This window comes from Chelonus insularis, unplaced genomic scaffold (genome assembly GCF_013357705.1).
Source record: "Chelonus insularis isolate UGA/USDA-ARS -01 unplaced genomic scaffold, ASM1335770v1 contig_317_pilon, whole genome shotgun sequence".
Taxonomy (NCBI): domain Eukaryota; kingdom Metazoa; phylum Arthropoda; class Insecta; order Hymenoptera; family Braconidae; genus Chelonus; species Chelonus insularis.
In genome coordinates this window covers 720,304-742,010 of record NW_023276487.1, presented here as the reverse complement: position 1 = coordinate 742,010, position 21,707 = coordinate 720,304, and the positions used below count along the sequence as shown (strand labels likewise).

At 30.8% G+C, this 21,707-nt stretch overlaps 2 protein-coding genes across 7 annotated transcripts; both read right to left on the bottom strand.

Annotated features, from left to right (window-relative positions):
• Positions 1-1,956: 1,956 nt before the first annotated feature.
• LOC118065542 (mucin-5AC-like) lies at positions 1,957-17,307 on the bottom strand. Of its 5 annotated transcripts, none has more exons than XM_035080896.1 (10): positions 16,645-17,307; positions 13,916-14,150; positions 10,996-11,067; positions 7,832-8,150; positions 7,577-7,745; positions 4,478-4,658; positions 4,109-4,377; positions 3,545-4,034; positions 3,250-3,432; positions 1,959-2,916 (listed from the first exon to the last, which is right to left on the bottom strand). In XM_035080896.1, exons 2-10 carry the CDS (start codon positions 14,061-14,063, stop codon positions 2,516-2,518), a joined length of 2,232 nt encoding a protein of 743 aa, XP_034936787.1. In that variant the 5' UTR covers positions 14,064-14,150; positions 16,645-17,307; the 3' UTR covers positions 1,959-2,515. The 5 variants fall into 5 exon arrangements, with proteins under 5 accessions (XP_034936786.1, XP_034936785.1, XP_034936787.1 ...); XM_035080897.1 differs by having other exon boundaries at positions 17,132-17,307; XM_035080898.1 differs by lacking the exon at positions 16,645-17,307 and adding an exon at positions 14,784-15,508.
• Positions 17,308-18,285: 978 nt separating this feature from the next.
• On the bottom strand, positions 18,286-21,195 carry PhKgamma (phosphorylase kinase gamma). 2 transcript variants are annotated; one of them, XM_035080899.1, is made up of 8 exons: positions 20,961-21,195; positions 20,330-20,505; positions 19,935-20,219; positions 19,764-19,854; positions 19,453-19,687; positions 19,031-19,114; positions 18,561-18,719; positions 18,286-18,455 (listed from the first exon to the last, which is right to left on the bottom strand). In XM_035080899.1, exons 1-8 carry the CDS (start codon positions 21,050-21,052, stop codon positions 18,321-18,323), a joined length of 1,257 nt encoding a protein of 418 aa, XP_034936790.1. In that variant the 5' UTR covers positions 21,053-21,195; the 3' UTR covers positions 18,286-18,320. The 2 variants fall into 2 exon arrangements, with proteins under 2 accessions (XP_034936790.1, XP_034936791.1); XM_035080900.1 differs by lacking the exon at positions 19,031-19,114.
• Between the last annotated feature and the right edge of the window lie 512 nt (positions 21,196-21,707).

Genomic DNA, 21,707 nt, shown 5'->3' with positions numbered 1-21,707 from the left:
CAAGTTATACTAATCTTATCCTCGGATATATATTTTTTTTATTGCTTTGTAGTTTACTTTTCCGAAAATGCTGTTCTAATTCATGAAGAAATTAACTGAAAAGATTGATATAGAAATTGTCGATTAATTTTTGTATTTTTTATTTTTATATGAGAATGAAAATGAATTATGCTCTACTTATTGCACGCTTAAAATTAAACTGTTAATCATTTATTTTAAACTTAAACTGTGTGAGTTACATTATTATAAATCATATTGAGTCTGATTGATTATCATTTGATATAAGCGAATTAACTAACAAATATTTGAGCTCAATTTACAGTATTGCCCATTGCCTTATTTTTTTTACTCTATTCATTTAATATTGTTTTTTATCCTTCTTCAATATTGATATTTTTTTGTCTCATTTTTTATTCATTTTTGATATATTATTTACAATTAGATATTTATTATTTCTTCAAGATATAAGTGAAAACAGTAGTTATCTGCAAACACTTCGTCCTTCAATAGTTCGGTTTTATATTTTCCTTATTAACTATTATATTAATTAGTTTATTAATTACATTTTTATCACATATTTCTCGTTCCGATCATCAGAAAATCTTCACTTATTTGTTTTCGCCGACTAATTACAATTATACTTAATCTGTATCTCTACTCACACAATCACATAATTCTTTTATGATGTATAAACACTTTTTCATATTTTTTTTTTTTTTTGGAATTCTTTTTTTCATTTTTAATATTCTTTCATATATTATTACTTAATTTTCAAGTTCATATATATGAATATTCAAGTTTCAATAAATTTTTTTTACAAGAAACTTGTAAAGCTTGATGAGATGTAAATCTGAACGGCAGGTAAATAAAAGCAACAATGATTTTGTATGCTACTCATTATTTAAAAAGTTCATGTGAAACCACATATGATAACAATTAATACAGTACGATTTCGCGACAAACATATAAGAAATAAATCACAATACTTTTATAATGTACACAATTTTTTTTATTTTTTGTGACCTTGACTCAATTACTATTTTTGTATAAGATCAATTGAATCTACTTGATTTTTTTTTTTTTTTGATAAATCCGGATGACATTCACTTCAATAAATTTATTAATATACACTTTATACAATTCTACGTTAATCAGATAATAAGAAAATCATAATGAATATACTATCAACATGCTTTCGAAGAATTTAATTATTGTAATACTCAAATAAAAATGTTTTTTTCTGTTACTCATATTCAAATCAAAAATATATTATAATACAGTTGATTTTTTTTTTTGAGAACAAAGAAACTTCAAAACTCTTTATTCAGTTAATTTAGTAACTTAAATACTTTAAAATATATTATAATTAATAATCACTCAAATTTATTTTTTCAAGGGAAGTTGAGCACTTTTTTAATTATCTCTCTTTGTAATCACTAACATTTTTTAATTTTAATCACAGGCTTTGACTTAATCTCTAATCAAATTTTCAATGAATAATTTTTTTATGAATTCATAAGTATTTATAAATATTTATAATTGAATGAATTCATTTTATTATCGAAAAAATATTTCAGTCTCATTACATATATAAAATTTATTAATAAATATACCTTACCCGTGAGATAAAAAAAAGTTTTCAAAATTTATTAAATTTATCTATTCCAAAAAACATTAAGAATTATTTTAAGAGCCCGAATAATATTCCCTTGAAAAATACATTAATGTAATAAGTTTTTAAATTAAAAACCAAAAAAAAAATTATTATTCAATTGTTATTTATTTTAAGTGTATGTCATCGTAATTTTGAAATAATTACACTTGTTTTATATTTAAAAGTATTTTTGTTTTGTTTTTACCAGTAATTAAAAAGAAATCATTCGATTTTAAATAAAACAATTATATTGTCTACATTTTAGGCATTCATTGATGTGTTATTATTATTTGGTTATTTTAAATAACAAATCAATGTGTTGGGCTATTGTTAAAAAGATAAATAATTTATTAGTGATATAACGATTGAAAAAATTTCAAGCACTGATATTTAATGTTTTTTCGAGTAGACTTAAATAGTGGTTTTATCGTATATTTTAAATATGTATAGTTAAAAAAAATTATTACTAAAAATTAAATCATTAACAGCTAATTAATTGTTCAGACATTATTATGATGAATAAATAAATTTTTTAGTATTTTCACTAGAGTACTAGAGTACAAAACAAATAAAGTAATATTTATAAATAATTGTGCATAGATACGAAAAAAATATTTGACGGCTTCAATCGGACGTATTTTGCGAAAGAGAAAGAGATATAAGAATTTATTTTCAGTAGTAATTCCTTAGATATTAAAATTTTGAAAGACGACGATATCATCATTATAATAAACATTAAATCACGATAAATATACGCATGCATACAACTGTTTCGCGGAATATTAAAATACCAAACATAAAATTCCAAAATACTCGTATTATTTGTATATCTCAGACCAATTTAGTTTTTCGTCGATTTTGTCAGACACTAGAATTCGAAGTGACGGAAGGTTGTGAACTGGAAGTCACAGTAGAAGCTGTTGTTGTGTTAGATGGAGAACTAACAACCACCACAGGTTTAACAAGTGTCGTTGTATTTAGATACTGAGCATTAACTAATGGTACTTGCCCGACTGGCTTGAGTATCGGAGTTGTTATCATTTTTCCAGCAAGATTTGAAGGCGCTAAAATGTGGGCTGTGACTTGATTCCCTTGAGAAACAACAGTCATTGGAGTTACTATTGGTGTCAATCCAGAAAGGGGCGTATGTTGACTAACAATATGGGTGATGCTTTCTGTGGACGGAGTGTTTTGCATAACAGTCGAGTTAGTTTTTCCAGTTGACGTTTGCAAAGACACACCGGCATGGCTCAGAGTTAGTCCTGAAATCAATAATATTTTATTCATCATTTCAATTATATTTCAATTTTTTAATATAAAATATTTTATCCAAAATTTCATTTCTTATTCATCTGTAAAATTTGTATCATTTTAAGAAAACCCCTCAAATTCGAATAAAAAAGAGAAGTTCGACAAAAATGTAATTAATTTTGCATCATGTCATTAACAAATTGTATATTTACAAAGTGTCCTTGGTAAATGATGCATCAATTTAGAAGTAATTTTTAATCTTTTTTTCAGATGTAAATTAATGTGCTCAGATAAAATAATTTATTAATTAAAACTCGAGCACATCAATTGAGCTCATCAGTCACCTCCTTGAACAGCAATAGGTTGTGCCTTCACAGAACGGAACACACCATTTGCAGGAAGAATATTCAATTCTGCGCCTCCAGGAAGTCTGGTGAGTTCAGAACCATTACCGCTAACCAAAGCTACCCCTCCAACCATTTTATGAGTTGTTTGACTGTCCCCTGATCTTATTCTTGTTTGAGCAGCTGTAAAAAATTAACAATGTAAAATACAAATACATGAAAATAAATCATCAGATAAATACTTCAACACATTATAACTCAATTAATAAAAATGGAATGCAGTATTATTACTTACTCGTAACATTGAGCGGCGGAGGATGAGTTGCTAATACTAGTGGTCTTCCCTCATTTCCTGAATGTACGAACGTTATTGGTCTATCATTGCTGGATGATTGAACTGCTAAAGCAAGTGGTCGCTCTTGATTTGACAAATTTGATGAATGCACAAACGTAACTCTATTATCATTAGCTGCCGAGGAATGAACTACTAAAGCTACTGGTCTTGGCTCAGATCCAGTACTCGATTGTACGGCAATAAGTGGCCGTGATTGATCGTTCGAATTTTGCACTGCAAGAGTTAGCGGTCGAGATTCAGTATTTCCCGTTGTGTGAGTGACTAATAATTGCCTTGTGTCACCAGGAATCACTCGAAGGCCTGTACCAAGATGTTGAAGAGTTGGTACTATTGTAGCTAAACCCTGACTCGTATTCAACATCTGAGCACTTATTGGTAAATGAAGTTGATGAGACTGTTGAACAACAGCCGGAGAAGTTGTAACTTTTTCCTATAAATAAATTTTAATTTAATTTCTATTTTTTTTTTTCGATTCCTATTCATAATTGTTTTAAATTTAAATACCTGTGCAGGAGTCGGAATGCTTGGTGTTGAAGCTCCAGGGCTAGAACTTGCAGGAGGACTTTCTCGTGAGCTTTGTGCAAGATTCAACCCTTGAGTTTGACATACTACCGCCGCTGTAGCTACTTGACTTTGAATAGACGAAGTTGTGTTTGTTGATTGGAAGTTTTGAGGAGAATTTGCTGTTGCTGCACTACTAAGACTGCTTGTGCTACTGTATCGTGGACCACTCCGTGCTAATCCAGTTAAATCAACATCCATACTTTCTGAAACTATTTATTGAAAATTAAATTATCATAATATTTAACTTTAATCTCACAAACATTGATTTTGATATTAAATAAATTTTCATAAATATGTATATATATTTACCATTCTTTATAGCCAATGGATCGGGAGGAGTTTGTTCTTGTAAAAGTGTACTAAAATCAATGTGATCCCATGTAGCAGACAACTCTCTTTTCAATACAGCTACTCTTTGTTGGGAAGCAATTTTTTCTCTTGCTAATTTTTCCATTTCATGTTCATAATCTCTTTCCTTTCTTCTCAATGCCTGAATACAAATAACATATACAGTTTAATTTCAATTGTGATCGTTAATTTAATATACATGCAAATAAATTCTCTCATCTTCTATTCAATTTTTTTTTAACAAAAAACAAATATTAATTTGTATGATTCAAAAATATGTTCATATTTGATTTTGGTTAAAATATTTAGATTCATATTTTATTTTTAAAAATAAATTTATTGAAAATATTATTTATGGCTAGAAAATATTGTCACGTAAAAAGTTCCAGTTAGTCCGAATCAGAAGAATAATAAAGTCAGTTGAGAAGTTTACCCTAGACATTGTTTACAGAGCGATAAAACACGTGTTAATATAATTAATTGGTCTAAGATAAATACTAGTAAAAATTTTTTTAATTAATCTTTTGTAGATTTTCTTTATATAAAGTAAAAATCATTTCCTCTTTTCACGAGTTCAACTCAAGTTTTTAATTAATTCAAATAATATTTTTATCTCAAATATTTTTGAATTATTTAGAGTAACTTTTTACAATAGTTTTTGTTAAAATATTATATGAAATAAATTCTTCATTATATAATTCAACTCTATCATGATTTCAATAAAGAAAGTTCAACGTTTATAAAAGACGCGATGAATTTTATAAAAAAAATATTATGCATATATTTCAAAGTAATAAATTGAGCTTTCATGGGTATCATGTGGGTAAAATATCTTTGGCTGCTATCCAAGATGTACACAATCAGACATTGAACAAATTGTAGCATCTCAGACGACCGTGTATAAACTATTGATAATACTCGTGGTGGTGCTATGACACTGTGCAGCATGAGAGACATTCAGTATACACGTGGAATTGCACGTTGACACATATAATTCACGGACAGAACGCGTGGTGCTCTAACACTACAAAAAGAAGAGATACAAAGGTCACAACGCACGCGCCTACTTTGTAAATGTACTCAATCGCAACAATCGCATCGAGCTTGCGTATATTCATCGGCATTTTTGGCTACCGTTAACCCCAGCAACTCGATACGCGTACAATCCTCACATCAACGCACCTGCGTATGTCATATTTCAACAGACACGCCCGAGTTATTATTTTAATCATTTTCTTTTAAACATTTTATAACATGAACATATAACATATAACAATAAACAACTGTCATAAATTAGAATATCTCTACATCTGGCTATTGTCCAACATCATTACTTAGTTTCTTATATTTTTTATATATAAATAATATAAAATAGTCAATTCTCATCATTATACTAATATATTATCGAAGTAGTATTTTTAAAGTTCTGACAATTTAAACGATTCTTTTTCTATTAATTTAATTTCCAGTAATTTTATGTATAAGAAAAATTTTTAAAAATTTTCTTTGAAAAATATAAATACATATCCATTAAAAGATTTTTTAATTAATTGATATTTTAACAGCTTAATACTTTATCAAAAATGATAAAATTTGATGGTAACATGTCATAAAAGTTGTGCAAACTTGAATAAAAATATTTATAATAAATGTTTTAAGGTCATTGCAGATGTTGAACACTAATTTTACAAAATTAGGTCAAGTGATGGACAAGCTAATTTTATACTTAAAGAAATTTCAAAAGATAAAGAAGAAATTAAATAAGTAAGGGATAGATAACTAAACAATTACTTATAATTTTGAATATTAAATGCATATTATATAATTTAAATTTAAGACGAATAAAAAATAATATACATCTCAAAGTTCTAATAAAAATTAATAAGATGACACTAATGTTTATTAATAAATTTTATTAATAAATAAAATTAAAAAATAATAATAAAAAAAAATTATTTCAATGTTCTTCATCTATTTTAGAATTCAATGCAGTTGAAATTGATTAATTCATCAAAAAAATATTTTTTTTCTTTCAAAAATGAAAATTAATTTTCTTGACAAGCGATATAAAATCACTTAGTACGCGACTTGATACTTTGGTTATTTTTAAATGAGTCGATCTAAGTTGAGATGTTAGTGCTACGACGACGAGAACACACTTTTCTTAGGCCGAGTATCTTATAAAGACACAGTAAAAATACTTGAACTGAAGTTTCGTTGATTGCCTATAGATTAAATAGTTCAATTAATCTACTTTCAACTATATAAATAGCTTCACATAGAAATTTTAAACTTCATAATTCTTAACAACACTTCCTATCATAAAAGTCTCAATAAATTATTTTTCATGAATGTTAAAAAGATTAGCAAGATAGTCAAGAACAAATGTATCAATTCTTGTAGTACTAGAAGTGTATCAAGTCTTTTTCAAGACTTGACATTTAATGCAGTTGTTAAGTTGAAAATAATGCTACGATAAAAATGAGACAACCGTTAAATGTCAAATTAATGACCAAAACCCTGTTTGTATCCTGAGCAGTCATTAAACTACTTCATGAGACGTGAATAACGGAAATTGATGCATTACAATCACACCTACATTTTATAAATATTTTCCATCCAAATAATGATTCTGAGTTGAAAGAAAGTTCATTGACATTTATTGAGTTTAAAATATCTTTATATAAAACAATATAATTAAACGATTCTTTTCACGTAGACATTCCATAGCTTATTAGTATACGAAAAATACAATAAATATATGGACATCGTTATCAGAAAAATTGTGGTGAAAATGCTATTTTAGCAGCATGAATTTAAATAAATTAATTGTGAAATTGTCCCCCCTGCTGTAATTACCATATTATATAACACATTATGCTAAAAAATGACAATCAATACCAACGTTGTTATTCTAATTAAATCGTAGTTTCTTTCTTTAAATACAATATTAAAAAGTCTATTCTTAGAAAGTAAATGAAAAAAAAATTTTTTCGATATTCTATTTTAATCATATTTCATGAAATCTAGTTCATATTAACTACTTTATTTTTTATTTACCTGGATATGCCTAATAGCTGCATGAAGAATAGATAAATTTGATGACTTTTTTTCATCTTGGGCAGGTAACTGCTTCTTGAGTAATTCAAAACATTCTTTCAAATGTGCCCTTCTATTTTTCTCCAGTTTATTATGCACTTCTCTCGTTCCCGATCTGATGACACACGGCCTAAAATTAAATTGTTATTGATATACAATACCACATAAATACCACTACCATCATTTATATAAGATAATCTAGTTGTTCAAACTTACCCATTTCGGTGTTTTTTATTGTCATGTGTTGTTTCAACGTCAACAACAAGAGGTCCTCCCCCGCTGCTACCAGTTGGTGTGTGATTTGAGTTATAATTTTCTACATAATGATTGTGCGTACTACTATTGTGATTATTGTGATGTTGATGAACTGATTGTGGGTGATAATGATGTATGTGATGATGCTGAGATGTTACATGAGCCGATGCCGTAGAATTAGGGTTGGTCAATGTTCCTCGAGCATTAGCAATCACAGGACTTCCTCTTAATCCTATGGAGTGATTACCATTTGCTCTATTACTCTCGAGTGGTTCCTCCTCTGTAAAAGAACAAATATTTAAATTAGTCGTATAAAAAAGAAACCATTAGTATGTATATTTTAAATGTATATCTATGATAAACAAAACATCTTTGTATGTTCGTAAATTTATTTTTCTTTTTGTATCCTTAAATTAAACTACTTTCAACACATGGACTTACTCATCCTATAGCCACAACTCATTCATGTACTAAGAAACTTGGCATCCTGATGCATTGCTTAATCTATTCCCGGATCAAGTGCTATAGAAAGCAAGAATGAACCAGAAAAAAGAAAAAATTACCTTGCCTAATTTAACCGCTTCATCTGTTAATAAAATTTAGAAAAAAACTTTCATATACACTTTGACGAAAACAAAAATTCGTAAATTTCATAAAAATTCACGTTTATTCTCTATTTGTTAATTTTCAATTTATAATTTCAAGTGAGTTGATATTTTTTATAAAATTATATTTTTTATTATTAAACCATATCAATAACAACAGATCTCTCTAGTTAGTGTGACCTTCATTTAATTATTTATCGCTACACTGTAGTGCCACATGACATCTCTTTTCTTCTGCTCGCATTTTTTTTGATTATCTATATTTTATCAATCATTTATTATATACAACTATTCTTATTTTTTATGAACGACCTTATTAAAAATATTTTTTTCATCATGAATAATTTTTGATTAAAACCAAGTCATTTTTAGTCGAACAATCAATCGATTACGTCAATAATTAACATACAGTAAACGGAAAAGACAGCATAATACAAAATTCGTAGTATAAAAAGTTTAAATTTAAATAATCAATCTCATCATTGTTTTAGTAATGAGCATATTATTAAATGTAACGAAAAATATTTTTTTTCTAGAATTTTATAGGATTTTCTAACGATAAATTGAATTGGGTGTGCTCCAAGTGGGGGTAACACGTGGTTGAGACTATCGGGCTGCAATTCAGGGAATGGATACGCAAGCACTGCGGGGAATAAAGGGGACACAGTTAGCCACGTGACTCCTGGTTATGCTGCTGCACACAACTAAAATCACTGTAAGTGAGGAAAAACGACGATACTACAACATACCATCGACTTTTCTTATAAATTGCATTTAAATCCCCGTATATTAATTGAAATCATTATATCTGAAATTTGGTAAAAATATTTTACTGGATTTATATAAATCAATAATATTTCCAGTTACATACTTTTTTCTCATTCAGACATCAGCGAATCCTCAACGCTACGACCTAAAAAATCTTGCGAATTTTGGCCTTCAAAAGGCGACTTCGATGACGACAATTTTACCTGCAGGCTATCGGCATATTTTTTAAAGTTCGTGCATTCATTCTGTAGTCAAGTGTGGAATATTCCAGAGCAAGTTAACAAAATTTATAGCCTTGTATTTCTCGAAATAAAAAAAAACCGTATAATCACTTATTCAACATTCAAATAAAGTAATCAATTCAAAAATGAGTTTTTTTTTTATTTAATCAATCCTTGCAATATGCAAATGAATGAAGGATCTCAATGTTTGCTATTTTCAACGCGAATACGCATATTTCTCACCCATCAGTAAGTAATGTCGCATCCATTTTTTCTTGGGTGGTGGTGACATCCGAGGTATTGGCTTCTCGTTGTCTGCATCTACATTAATAATCTCCAACACCGGAAACCTCGTCAATTCATTGTTGCTCATAGTCTCGTTACTGTCATTATTATCAACGTCATTGACGATTCCACCTCCAATGTTCGACCCGGTGTGGGTTGGCTTCGTCACGCTTAAGCTCATGTGCTCGCGAATCAGTGGTGCACCATCTTGCGTCATCAACAGCATGCCCATTTTTTTTTAAATCTTCAACGACAATACCACTAAGTATACATAATACTCCTCGACATTAAGTGACTTTTATGTATCTTTTAATTAATTTTTCGTTGTACAATTCTCTCGACACGTTCATTATTCATCAATTTGACCTTTTAATGATAAAAAATTTGTATAGAATAATAATTTGATAAAATTTCCTAGCATTCAAGATACATACGAGAGTTCTCTCAATAATAAAATTTATTTTATTATGAATTTTATCATATACTTGAAGATTTAATACGTTTACTATATTTTGCAAGAGCAGTGATATTTTTTAAACCTCGGTAAAGTAAAAATAAGATATTTAATTCACACTTAAATAATTGAAATTCACAAATAAAAAAAATAGATAGCAAAATTTTTTATAACATGTACTACAGAAATGTACTCGCGTGTAGTTGCACACGCGCACATACACAAAAGTGTTCATAAAACGCAATCGTAGACGAGAATGAATGAAAGTAGTGCCGCGTGAGTCGCGAATGCCGACTGAAATCTAAACTTAAGTGCCGCCGTCTCCAACCTGAGGATGACGTCGTCGTCTACGCCTCTGTCCCCTCTCGGTGTCTCTTTACCATCGTCGACGTTCTGACGGATTTCTCACACCCTGGACGTACCAATGCCCCACCCCAAACCCGCACCACATTCACTAGCGTCAACGTCCGTTTCTCTCTATCTCTTTTTCTTTCTCTTCTACTCTCTTCACTACTTCCATCTTTTCTTATCCGTTGTCTACACTTGTCACCGTGTATTAAATGCTGTCAACCCATATTTAATATATAGCAAAACCTTTGCTTTTAAAAATAAAATTTAATACTTTTCATCTTAACAATCATGTATTTACTTTTATTTATTTATTTTTTTATATTAATCATTATTGATTTAATAAAATTTAAAATCTTCAGAGTTAAAGTCTTTGAGGTAATTTTTTTTCACACTTTTTATCTATCTTTTTTTTATATTCTTCCATTAATCCATATGACTCACCGTCAATTATAAGCATTTTCTCCTCGCAAAACAGGTCATCTGGTTCCACTCTTTCTCTCTTCATTTTAGCACCTGTTTTAAACAAAAAAAAATATTTAGTAACCTTGTACATGAATAATAAATAATGTTATTGTCTAAATTATCATTCATTCCAATGACTGTAACATTCCATTGGGGTTTTTTTTAAATATGAAATCAATGTAATGATAAAAAAATTATATGTCTGGCGATTATACTTAATGTAGAATTAATTGTGTAATAGTCTTTATTGTTAATTGTCCTATTAATGATTAATCAAAGATAATATTTATTCCGAATTTATCGGTCGACCTTGCACTTCCTTCAAAGCTAGCGCTTCCATCTCGTGGCAGTAATACGAATGCATTTCGTTCAAGGTGACCGCGCGATGACGTTATGCACGTGTTCATTAACTCTAAAGTCATAACAAATTAAACAGAAAATGAAAGTATAATGTCTATTATAGTTAATAGTACGTTTTTTTTACTTTGTTCCAATAACAAAAAAAAAGTCAATAATAAATGTATTGAAATAATTTTGAAAGTTATGTAGACTTAAATAGAAGAGAAAGCGAGAGAAAATAGAATGACAGTAAGATCAGGCAACAGTAAAATTGGTGATGTCTGGGCATATTCTATCCACGTGTTGAAGTGATTTGGGTGCATTGGAGTTGGTAGACGACTAGGTGCGGTAGATTTGGCGGGAAGGGGAATAGAAGGGAGGTCATAGCTGGGTCCTCCAGGTCGGAGTATGAGCTGGCAACGTTGGAGATTGATCAGGACGCCACGCGGCCAGGGAACACATGGTGGGGAAGTCGCCGGGGACAGAGTTCTTGCGCAGAAAGAGAAATATCGCTCTGGCCGCGTGCTTTTCCACCGCTCTTGACGTGCGTTGTCCTCTCCCGGCTGGCCGGCTAGCGATCAACCGCCTCCGCTTACTGCTTAGCTGAGGACGTGATGCAAGACTTGGTCATTCATCGTGCTTTGCCTTCAATACAATTATTGACGTTTCTAATTAAATGGAACTTTCTCATAAAGTGTTATACGATTTATAATGAACAGCATCTCTGTTTGTAAATAATTTTACAATAAACTCTGTAAACTATCGCACGTGGATGATGAGCAACATGTATTCAGAATAATAATAATAGAAAAGAGAAAACGACTCATCTAAAGTCACTGACCGAAAACCGGTAACTCCCCCGCTAAAATGCACCATCGCAGTCCATTCCCTTCTCTTCTTTTCCATGTCCTGTTTTTTTTTTCTTTTTCTAGTCCCTAGCCGGCGCTACACTCTAGAAGAAGAAGCAGCAGCTTGACCGGCTGACTCCCTACCACAATAAATCCACAACGATCTTCTACCGCTCGAGTTCTCTCTTGTCAGTACTCTCGACTTCCGCCACCCTTTGTATATAATCTGTATGTCGCGGTCTTACGAGCACGCGTACGGGATAGTTCTTTTACTTAAACTCTATCCATCTGGAAATGGAAAAAAATTCTCTGCACCTCAGGTGCACTTCACTAAAAACAAGACTATTCCTAGTAACACTAATCGTTGGTTAACTTTCACGATTTATAACCAAGTTTTTGCTAACATCAACTGTACATAACATAGATATTTTACTAATTAAACAATACATTTCTTTCACTCTTCATTCTTTTCTTTTCACATTTATTTCTTCAATTTACTTTTATCATAGTGAAAATAATTCTTCAACATCATTCTCAGGATTTTAACTATCTATAAGCTATTATTCTACGGTAACTCTAATTATTAATTCAATAACAATTATTGAATCATTTCCTTTTTTCTATATTAACTCTATGAATAAACGATGACATCTATTTTCATTTATTAAACAATCGATCTCCGTTCAGAAAAATATATATTCATATCGTCAAGGAATTATCTTGCATGTAGTTTAGCATGTTTATGTTGAAGAGTAAAAAAAAAAAACATTCAAAAACATGTCTATGCCAGATATTTGCGTGCAAAAAGCATGTCGACGTGACGGAGACAATAGCTAGCGTGAAAGATGCTTTATAATTCTTGTAAAGCAGCTTGATGTTTATTTATACTAGTATTTTATCCGTTGGATAATTTTTCGGTACGGGTGTTATTTCCAACTAGTAGAGTCGTTGACCGGCAAAGTGAGAAAAACGCAAACATTGAATGTTGAAAGTTTACTGAAGAAAAATTATCTTTATACATGAACATTTTACTTTTATAATCTAAGCTAAACGATGAGAATCACTGTTGGCAGGGAAATCATACCTAATTTGGAGACGACAGAGACGCGTGGGTCAACGCGTGCGATTCATATGGCCAGCTTAGCGTCTCTCAATCGACGCCGTCGCAGTCACGTGGTCGTGGAGGTCAATAACCGGCCTCGCGGTAAGCTTAATTATTTTTTTGCTTGAATTTTTCCAAATGACAACGACCTCGTCAATTGTCAACGCAATGTTTTTATAGTTAATCGACTATTTTTTAATGTACTGCATTTCGTTTCAGAGTTCAATAACGAACAACCTCTAACACAAGGTGTATTGTTAAGGCAGACAGTGTACTCTTGCTGAAAAATTCATTCGTAGGTCAACATATATAAATGAAAAGGAATCCCCACTGGTTAACAAGTTAACTTTGTAATTCAAAAAAACACATTTACCTACTTATCACTTGTTAATACATATACATTTTACAGCACACAATAAAATATTATCAACTAAAAGCACATATTAGCACCTATCAAAAATACATCAATTAGATATAATGTATTTGTCTTTTATTTATCTAATGTCCTTCAAGTGTACCACTTTGATAGTAAAAAATGTGAATGAAATATGGTAAAGGTAATAAAAACAATGAAACTTTTAAACAAAATAAATATTTCATAAGTACTCACCACGTGGCTCACTTGAATTGTAATGGTTAGAATATGGTGCAACAGCAAATGAATGATCAGAAGAGGAAGATGTGCTGACTGCACGTTCTCCACTCTTTTCTTGCTGTTCAACATAACGTGCCGCTTCCAAAAGTGTCTCAATACTCATCTTGACGTCAGCGTTTCTTTACTCAATGATCGGATTTAAATTCGATTACGAGACGATCTGTCTCTTACCGTACGATCACAACGTAACCTGAAATCATAAACAATCTTTTAACAAAACCCCATCATCAGAGATTGAAACAAAAAAATTAAACCTATCATGTTTTCAGTAATTTGTAATTATTTTTATTTTTACTTTCGAAATATTAAGAAAAATGTTGATAACCTTCAGTTTGCTTATGCGATTTACACATTTGTCTCATATCTGTGGTCGATTGAAAGAAAAAAATCCATGATAAAAATATTGCACTGAATGTTTCATCATTTTGCATTTTATTTTGAAAATATGTGAAGGTATTTGTTTGGTTAAACTAAAATGTAATTAGTAATTTTCTGAACAATCATTGTGATAAAAAAATGAGAAAACTTCTGTCATGCAACATCAATAACATGACAGCCATACCAACAATATTTCCAATCAGAAAGTGAAATTAAAAATAAATCAATCGAGATTTTTGGATGAAGAATGTAACCTTTTTTAAAGAAAATTTACATAATATTATTTTTACTATTAATATTTTAATAATAATAATATTGGATGATATGAAAAAGTTCATTTATGGTAAAAATGACACCGAAGCATAGATATGGAGTATTTTTTATTCAGGACAAACATTTAAAATAATAGTATTAAGTAGGAATTAATCTAGAATTGATTGCTTACAAGTGGAGCAATTTAAAGAGGATTGTTGATGAGAAATAGTATATAACAACGAATTTGCTGGTGCATCACATGATGCTACATCTACTTTGTCACGTGACGACTTACAAGACGTGACGCGATGTAATGCGACGTGAGCAAAATATACCGTCTCTTTCTCTTTTTTCCCAATTCTTTTTCTTCATGTGCCGGTGCTGTTTTTTTAACGCCCTCGTTGAAATGTGCCACCAGCGCAGGCGCAAACAGATAGATATTTTACTTGCTTGCATTTCCATACTGACAAACTTTAAGATTTTGTTTATTAATTTCTGTTTTCATGATTATTTATCAATTGTAATTTAATTGAAAGCATTTTGATTACACTCATTTCACTCAGATATGTTATCATATAAATAAACCTCACGAAAGATAGATAAGAAAAATTGGCCAAACAATAATAGGCAAAATAGTTAGCAATAAAAAAAAAACATTGAAGAAAACACGTGTGATATTTAAAGAACAATCAGTGAACACGTGCGTTTGAACACGTGTTTTTATAAGGAATTACACAGCCATTTAAAGTCTCTCATTTCTCATCACTATTTTGGAGTAAACCTAAACGCCAAAGAGGACGAAAGAAATAATACTACGTCAGGTTCCTCCCACTTCAAGCTGGCACGGAGTTGCTCGACCGATTGCAAGGCCTCCTTCACACTTGGCAACGGTCAACTCGTCGCGATTCTTGCAAGATACTCAACGGTAGTAGTAAAGAGAACTGAGCCACAAGATCCCCCACCTTTTCTTTGTACACAATCCAACTTTCAAGCGTGTTATGTGCAGATGGTTCGTTCTGTAAAGAAGAAACTCGGCAATTTCTAATTCAATTTTATGTTCCAATTTCTCCTTTTTATCACTAAATTAATTTATCTTCATAATATTGACGATTCAAACACCCACCAATGGAAAAAAGAAATAATTTCCTGAAAATTTTTCGACTCAATTTAAAGGACAAAATAATTTCTTTCATAAATGCCACATGTTTGCAACGTCACTGCAATTCTGAGTAGAATATTATCGGCATGATATGAAGAGGAGTATTGAAGATAATGGAAATACCGTTGCGTAGACATAAAAAAAAAGAGAGTGTAGTGTAGGTATACATACAGAAGGACGAAGGCAATCGAGATAGCCTGGCGGGAAAGGTACAGATTCAAGGGGGACGGAGAGGAGAAGGAAGCGTTGATTTGGGAGAGCATGGAGTTAGTGCACCCGTCGTAAGAAAAAAAAACCAAAAAGCCTGAAAGAAGGAAAGAGATAGAGATAGATAGAGAGAGAGAAGCTAGAGAGAAGGGAGCTAGAGTTGGTGGTCGGTTATACATGGATTGGAAGGGATGCGATACGTTGCGACTCAGATTCGGAGTGTGGGACATGCTGCGTGCAAAAATAGGTAAAGCCGAGCTAAAAAGGCGTTGTAAAGCGGACGCATCCTCCACATCAATAGAATGTTGAATTCTCAATAGAATAAAGGTGAAAATAAATATCTTACATTGGTGATAATATCAAAAAGAGAGAGGAAACAAGAAGAAAGGAAAGCGGGCTCCTTGAATTGACAAAACCTACACATATCCTCAAAAGCACGTTAGAAAAGCGAACCGACGCATGCACTTTCCACCAATGGTAACGCTTACTATCAATGACGTCATAAGAAGAAATAAGCCAGGATTGGTTGGTTCTATTATGGCACAGAAAACACGCCACGCAACCACCTATACACATGTTAATTAAATAGGCGATAGTTCATACGAAAGATAATAGCTCACGGTTGATGCGTATGCATTCGGGCGTGGTGCATGATCGTAATATACGAAATAAGAAAAAAACTTACGAATGACAAGGTTGCGCCTGAGTCACAATGGAAACACCGCGCGCTGGCCACTTTCACGGAGAAATCAATCCCCGGTTGAAGGGAAAAATCTTTTGCGGGGTATTGGCACCCAAATCCCGTTATTAGCTACACAAGACACTTACGAGAATCATTCAAATTACGTTGAGATGTCTTTTCAACGAACAACTACTCTTTAATCGTTCAAACCATTAAATACTTCTAACTTGATCGATCTGGCGCGTGGCAGAAACATTTTACAAGTGTTAACCACTGCGCATCAACAGCCATGCTTGCTTGGCCACGATTCACGTGTCCGGGACCCGAGCTTTTAGCCAATCATAACTGCTTTTGTGACGTCACACTGCTGTATCGACCAATAAACGTGGCCCATGTGACGCAGCAATCCGCCTGGGTGTGTAACACAAGTGTCGGAACCGCTTTCTGTCTTATGTCCGACTGTTTTTTATTTCACTTTTATTTCACTCACCCTTTGTTTTATATCACATTTGTTGTCCCTTCACTGTTATTCATTCCTTCATGAGGATTTCGATCTATTCGCGAATATACTCTCACCTTCAATATGACTTTATTTACGTGATTACAGAGACATACACCCGATGCCCGGCTCGCCCGGGCAAATACTCACTCGATCGCAGCAGCGTCACCCTCTTCTGCCACCTTTTGTCATGCTCCTTCTCTGTCACATGGATCGCCCTCTGCGATGTTGCCACTTCTTTTATCAACTTATCGCCTCATTATTGTTTACTTTCTCGCTCCCGCCAAATATATAAATCTCTTCTTCTTTCTTTCTCTCTTCTTTAACGTTTGTTTAATTTGTTCTCAGTTTTATTTTTTTTTTTTTAGAAAAAAATTTATTAAAGATTGATTCAATTGTAATATTCAATGAATATAAAATATTGAAGTTTACACTATCTCATATTAAAAATATCATTAAATAAAATTAACTTCACAGTACTGAGATTTTTTAAAAAATTTATTACAGTTACAATTATTAAAACATCTTCAATACATGTATATGAATTTAAGGGATTTCTATTGTGAATTAATCATCTTTTGTACTTTTTTTTTATTATCAATTAAATGTTAATATTATTATTTGTGTATTTTAATTTGGTCAATTTAATTTTTTAATTCTAAATCTTTATCAAAAGGTGAACATTTAAAAAATTTTCAAAATATTCTTAGAAGTATTATTATGTTAAAAATTTTTCTGTAACAGCTTTTATAAAGTAGTTGTTATATCCAACAAACATTGACAAATCTTATAAACATTTACTTTATATCTATAAAAAATTGACTAGAAGGTATCATTCGATCATACCTACTTGAAGAAAAATAATGATATTAACTTATCGAGAATAATTGTAACATTTGATTAATAACACTCAAATTAACTAAAATTTTTAAATACATACACACGCACTTTCTCTCTCTCTCTCTTTTCTCTTCTATTTCCATTAAATTTGTATCACGGCTCAACACTCTTTAAAATGTATCAACGTTTTTTACAAAATTGAAATTCTAAAATATCTCTAAAACCTTATTCACTTTTTAATGAAAAATTAACTAAAAATAATTTCAAGTTTTTTTTTTTTTTAGAAAAGACAAAGGAAGACAAAAAATTTTCACTAAATTTTTATTAATTAAAGCGTCAGCTATCTACTTAAATTGCTGACATATAGATGTTTAAGCTCGGTCTTTGCGGTATTTTCAAAAAGAGCTGCACGATTTTGTCCCTCTCCTTTCTTTACCCAATGACCATAAACTCGAAAAGCACAACCATCAATTACCTGGCAAAAGAAATAAAGACTTTAGTAAAAATTCTTTAACATAATTTATTTTTCCAAGATAGTCGATTATTTGTTATTGTGCAAATAAAAATGAATATTACTTACTTTTCGAAGAGCTTTAATTCTATAAGGATCTGTACGAGCAACCAATGTAGACAAAGGTTCTGGCGTGGTATGCAATCGTTTAATACGAACGACAGCTCGAACACAAATAATTGCAAGTTGGAATCGTTTCCTGGCATTGAATGATTTAGCTTTTAATTCCTATATAGAAGTTTCAAAGTTATTATTTTTCTCTTTTCAAATAAAAAGTTTAGAAAAAACATGTTATTACAAATCCATATCTTCTATGTCAGTTCTATTGTTGAATATTATTAACACATAAGAAATCGAGATAAAAATAATTTTGGTAATCATACAAATGACATGTTAAAAAAAGATAATAGCGTTTTGAATGATCGGATTTTTAGTAAGTTTCTGATGAATTGTTATTAAAAACTCTTGAATAAAGTTAAAATGTTTAATACTAAACTTACGATGAAAAAAAAACAAATAAAAAATAAGTAGAAAATTACCAAAGCTAATTGAGAAATCCTACTTAGACGTCGCGAATTAGATGATAGAGAACGCTTGAGAGGTGAAATATCCTGATCCCATAGCTGTAATGTGATGTAACAAAAAAATCACTCAATTAAAAAAAATGAACCCTAAAGTGTACTTTTCTTCATTTTTTTCAATTATAAAAACCTGTTATTTTAGAAAAAAATATAAAATACAAAGTAAAATATAATATTTTTTTCGTGGTTAAAACAGGAATATGAAATGGTCATGGATCAAATCCAACAACCAAAAACTAGCATAGCATTTTTAATTTGAGGCATTGAAGCTTGAACAGTTGGTGTCGAACAAAACCTTCACTAAAGATCTCCTACCTCCTCTTAAAATGGGAAATATAAATAGCATAGAAGAAAATAATAATTTCTAAAATAATACTTACCACAGTGTGGAAAAATGGATGATCCAAAGCTTCTCTAATAGAAACTCTTTTTGTAGGATCAACAACTAATAATTTAGTAATTAAATCTTTCGGTGCATCAGTAATATCTGCCCATTCAGGTGATGTAAATGAGTATTTTCCTTCCATTATATTACGAAGCATAACCATTTGCTTTCGATGCCAAAAAGGAGGACAGCCAACCAATAATGTAAACATAATTACTCCGCAGGCCCAGCTACATGTAAACATAGATAAATTAGCCATGGAAACAATAGTTTGAGGTGATTAGATATCATTTAAGAATTATGTACATGTCTACTTCATATCCGTAGCCTTCAGCATTTTCAAACATGTTACATTTTAATACTTCTGGTGCCAAGTATCCTGGTGTTCCACATAAATCTTAACATAATGTAATTAATGATTATAAATAGTTTTCATTGATTACTTCACTAAAGCTATTTAATTTATTAATTGTATACCATATAATTTATCTCCTTTTGTAAGCATTCTTGCAAATCCAAAGTCTGTTATTTTTACATTCAAATTATCATCAAGTAAAATATTTTCTGGTTTTAAATCTCTGTGTACTATTCCTTGACCATGAATGTGTAAAACACCTTCAAAAACTTGTCTCATTATATACCGAGTTTTCTTCTCTGATAATGTGACAACTGAAGTGAGATAGTCAAAAAGCTCGCCATTTTTACACAGCTCGAAAATCAAAAATATAAATGTACTTGATTCAAATACATCATGTAGTTCAACTAAAATATTTAAAAAAATTATTCTAACAATAAATTTTGTATAGAAAAACCTTATTGTAAATCAATAATGCTTCAACGATGCATAAAATATTATCAATAAAATTTTTTACTTATAAATGGATGTCCTGCAACTCTTCTAAGAATATGTACTTCTTGCATTGTGGCATCTTTCATTGTGTGACCTTCAGCTCCATCATGAGGTTCATTACTTATGTCTATAATTTTCGCTGCGTATTCAATTCCTGTTTCTTTTTCGATACATCTTCGTACTGTTGAAGAGATTCCTCTGCAGAAAGTAAAATATAATATAATACTTGTCTATTTTAAATTAATTAATTATAAAATTAATAAAATCAAGATTTAGAGAATAAAAAATCATAGAAAAACAACATTACTTTATCTACTTGTTTGATGACAAGTCTGATAGGTTATCTTATAAGGAAGAAAGGAAAATTGATAAATCATGAAGTTACAAGTTGTAACAAGTTATCGAGATTTATTTATTTCCTCGTGATACTTAATATAAATTTGTCAGTAGTTATAAAGGGTTTAAGACGCAGATAATTATGTAATTTATAAAGTGAATTGCATAAATCACACAATATTCATTATATTGTGACTAGAAATAAGAACAATGAAATGAAGTGAAAAAATAGGTTAATTATTAAAATAGAAATATCTCTAAAAATTAATTTACATTTATAGACGAGATATTCTCACATAGTATAATAATAAACAAACCTTCCCAGAATTTCCTTTGGTTCATACTTAGCATAAAACCCTTTTGCAGCATCTTTGTCAGGTAATAAATCATCTACTTCGTCTTTTGCCATTTTTTCATTGAATTTCTCTATGTTTACCTGATTAAAATTACAATTACACTTAACGTAAATTCATCTTAATTCATGATCCAATTTCAAAATTACAAAAACGTTTCATGAACACAAAATACACTTCTGCATCTGTCATTTAGCACCTTTGTATATGTACTGAAGCATAAAATACCCTATATTGTTCTTAATGTTGGTAGCATTGAATTATTATTTTTGAAAAGATATATAGGCGGAGATAGTACTGATTTCCCAGTTGGATTACAAAAACTGGCATGCGTGTATTTTGAATGTTTTCGTTTTTATCAACATACAATTATGTAGTAAATTACAAGATGTCACTAAATTTTTGTTCTGGGCTGAAGTCAGAAAGTTTACCGAAGTTTTATCAAGATCTTCCCAACGAGGATCATAATTTTATGATCCAACCATAAACACGATTACATGCCTTTTTGAGGTCAAAAAATAAATTTTTCGGGTCTTAATGATTAAGGGCTCATTCTCTATAATTTCACTTTTGCTGTCTCAATGTAAACTCATTGCGTGCGCACCTGGATGTACTAAAGCAGTTCTTGGACGAGCGATCAGTCACCTACCATCTCATAGCGCTCACTGAAACCTAGCTCTCTAAGGATATTTACTGACAACCGCAGGTCTT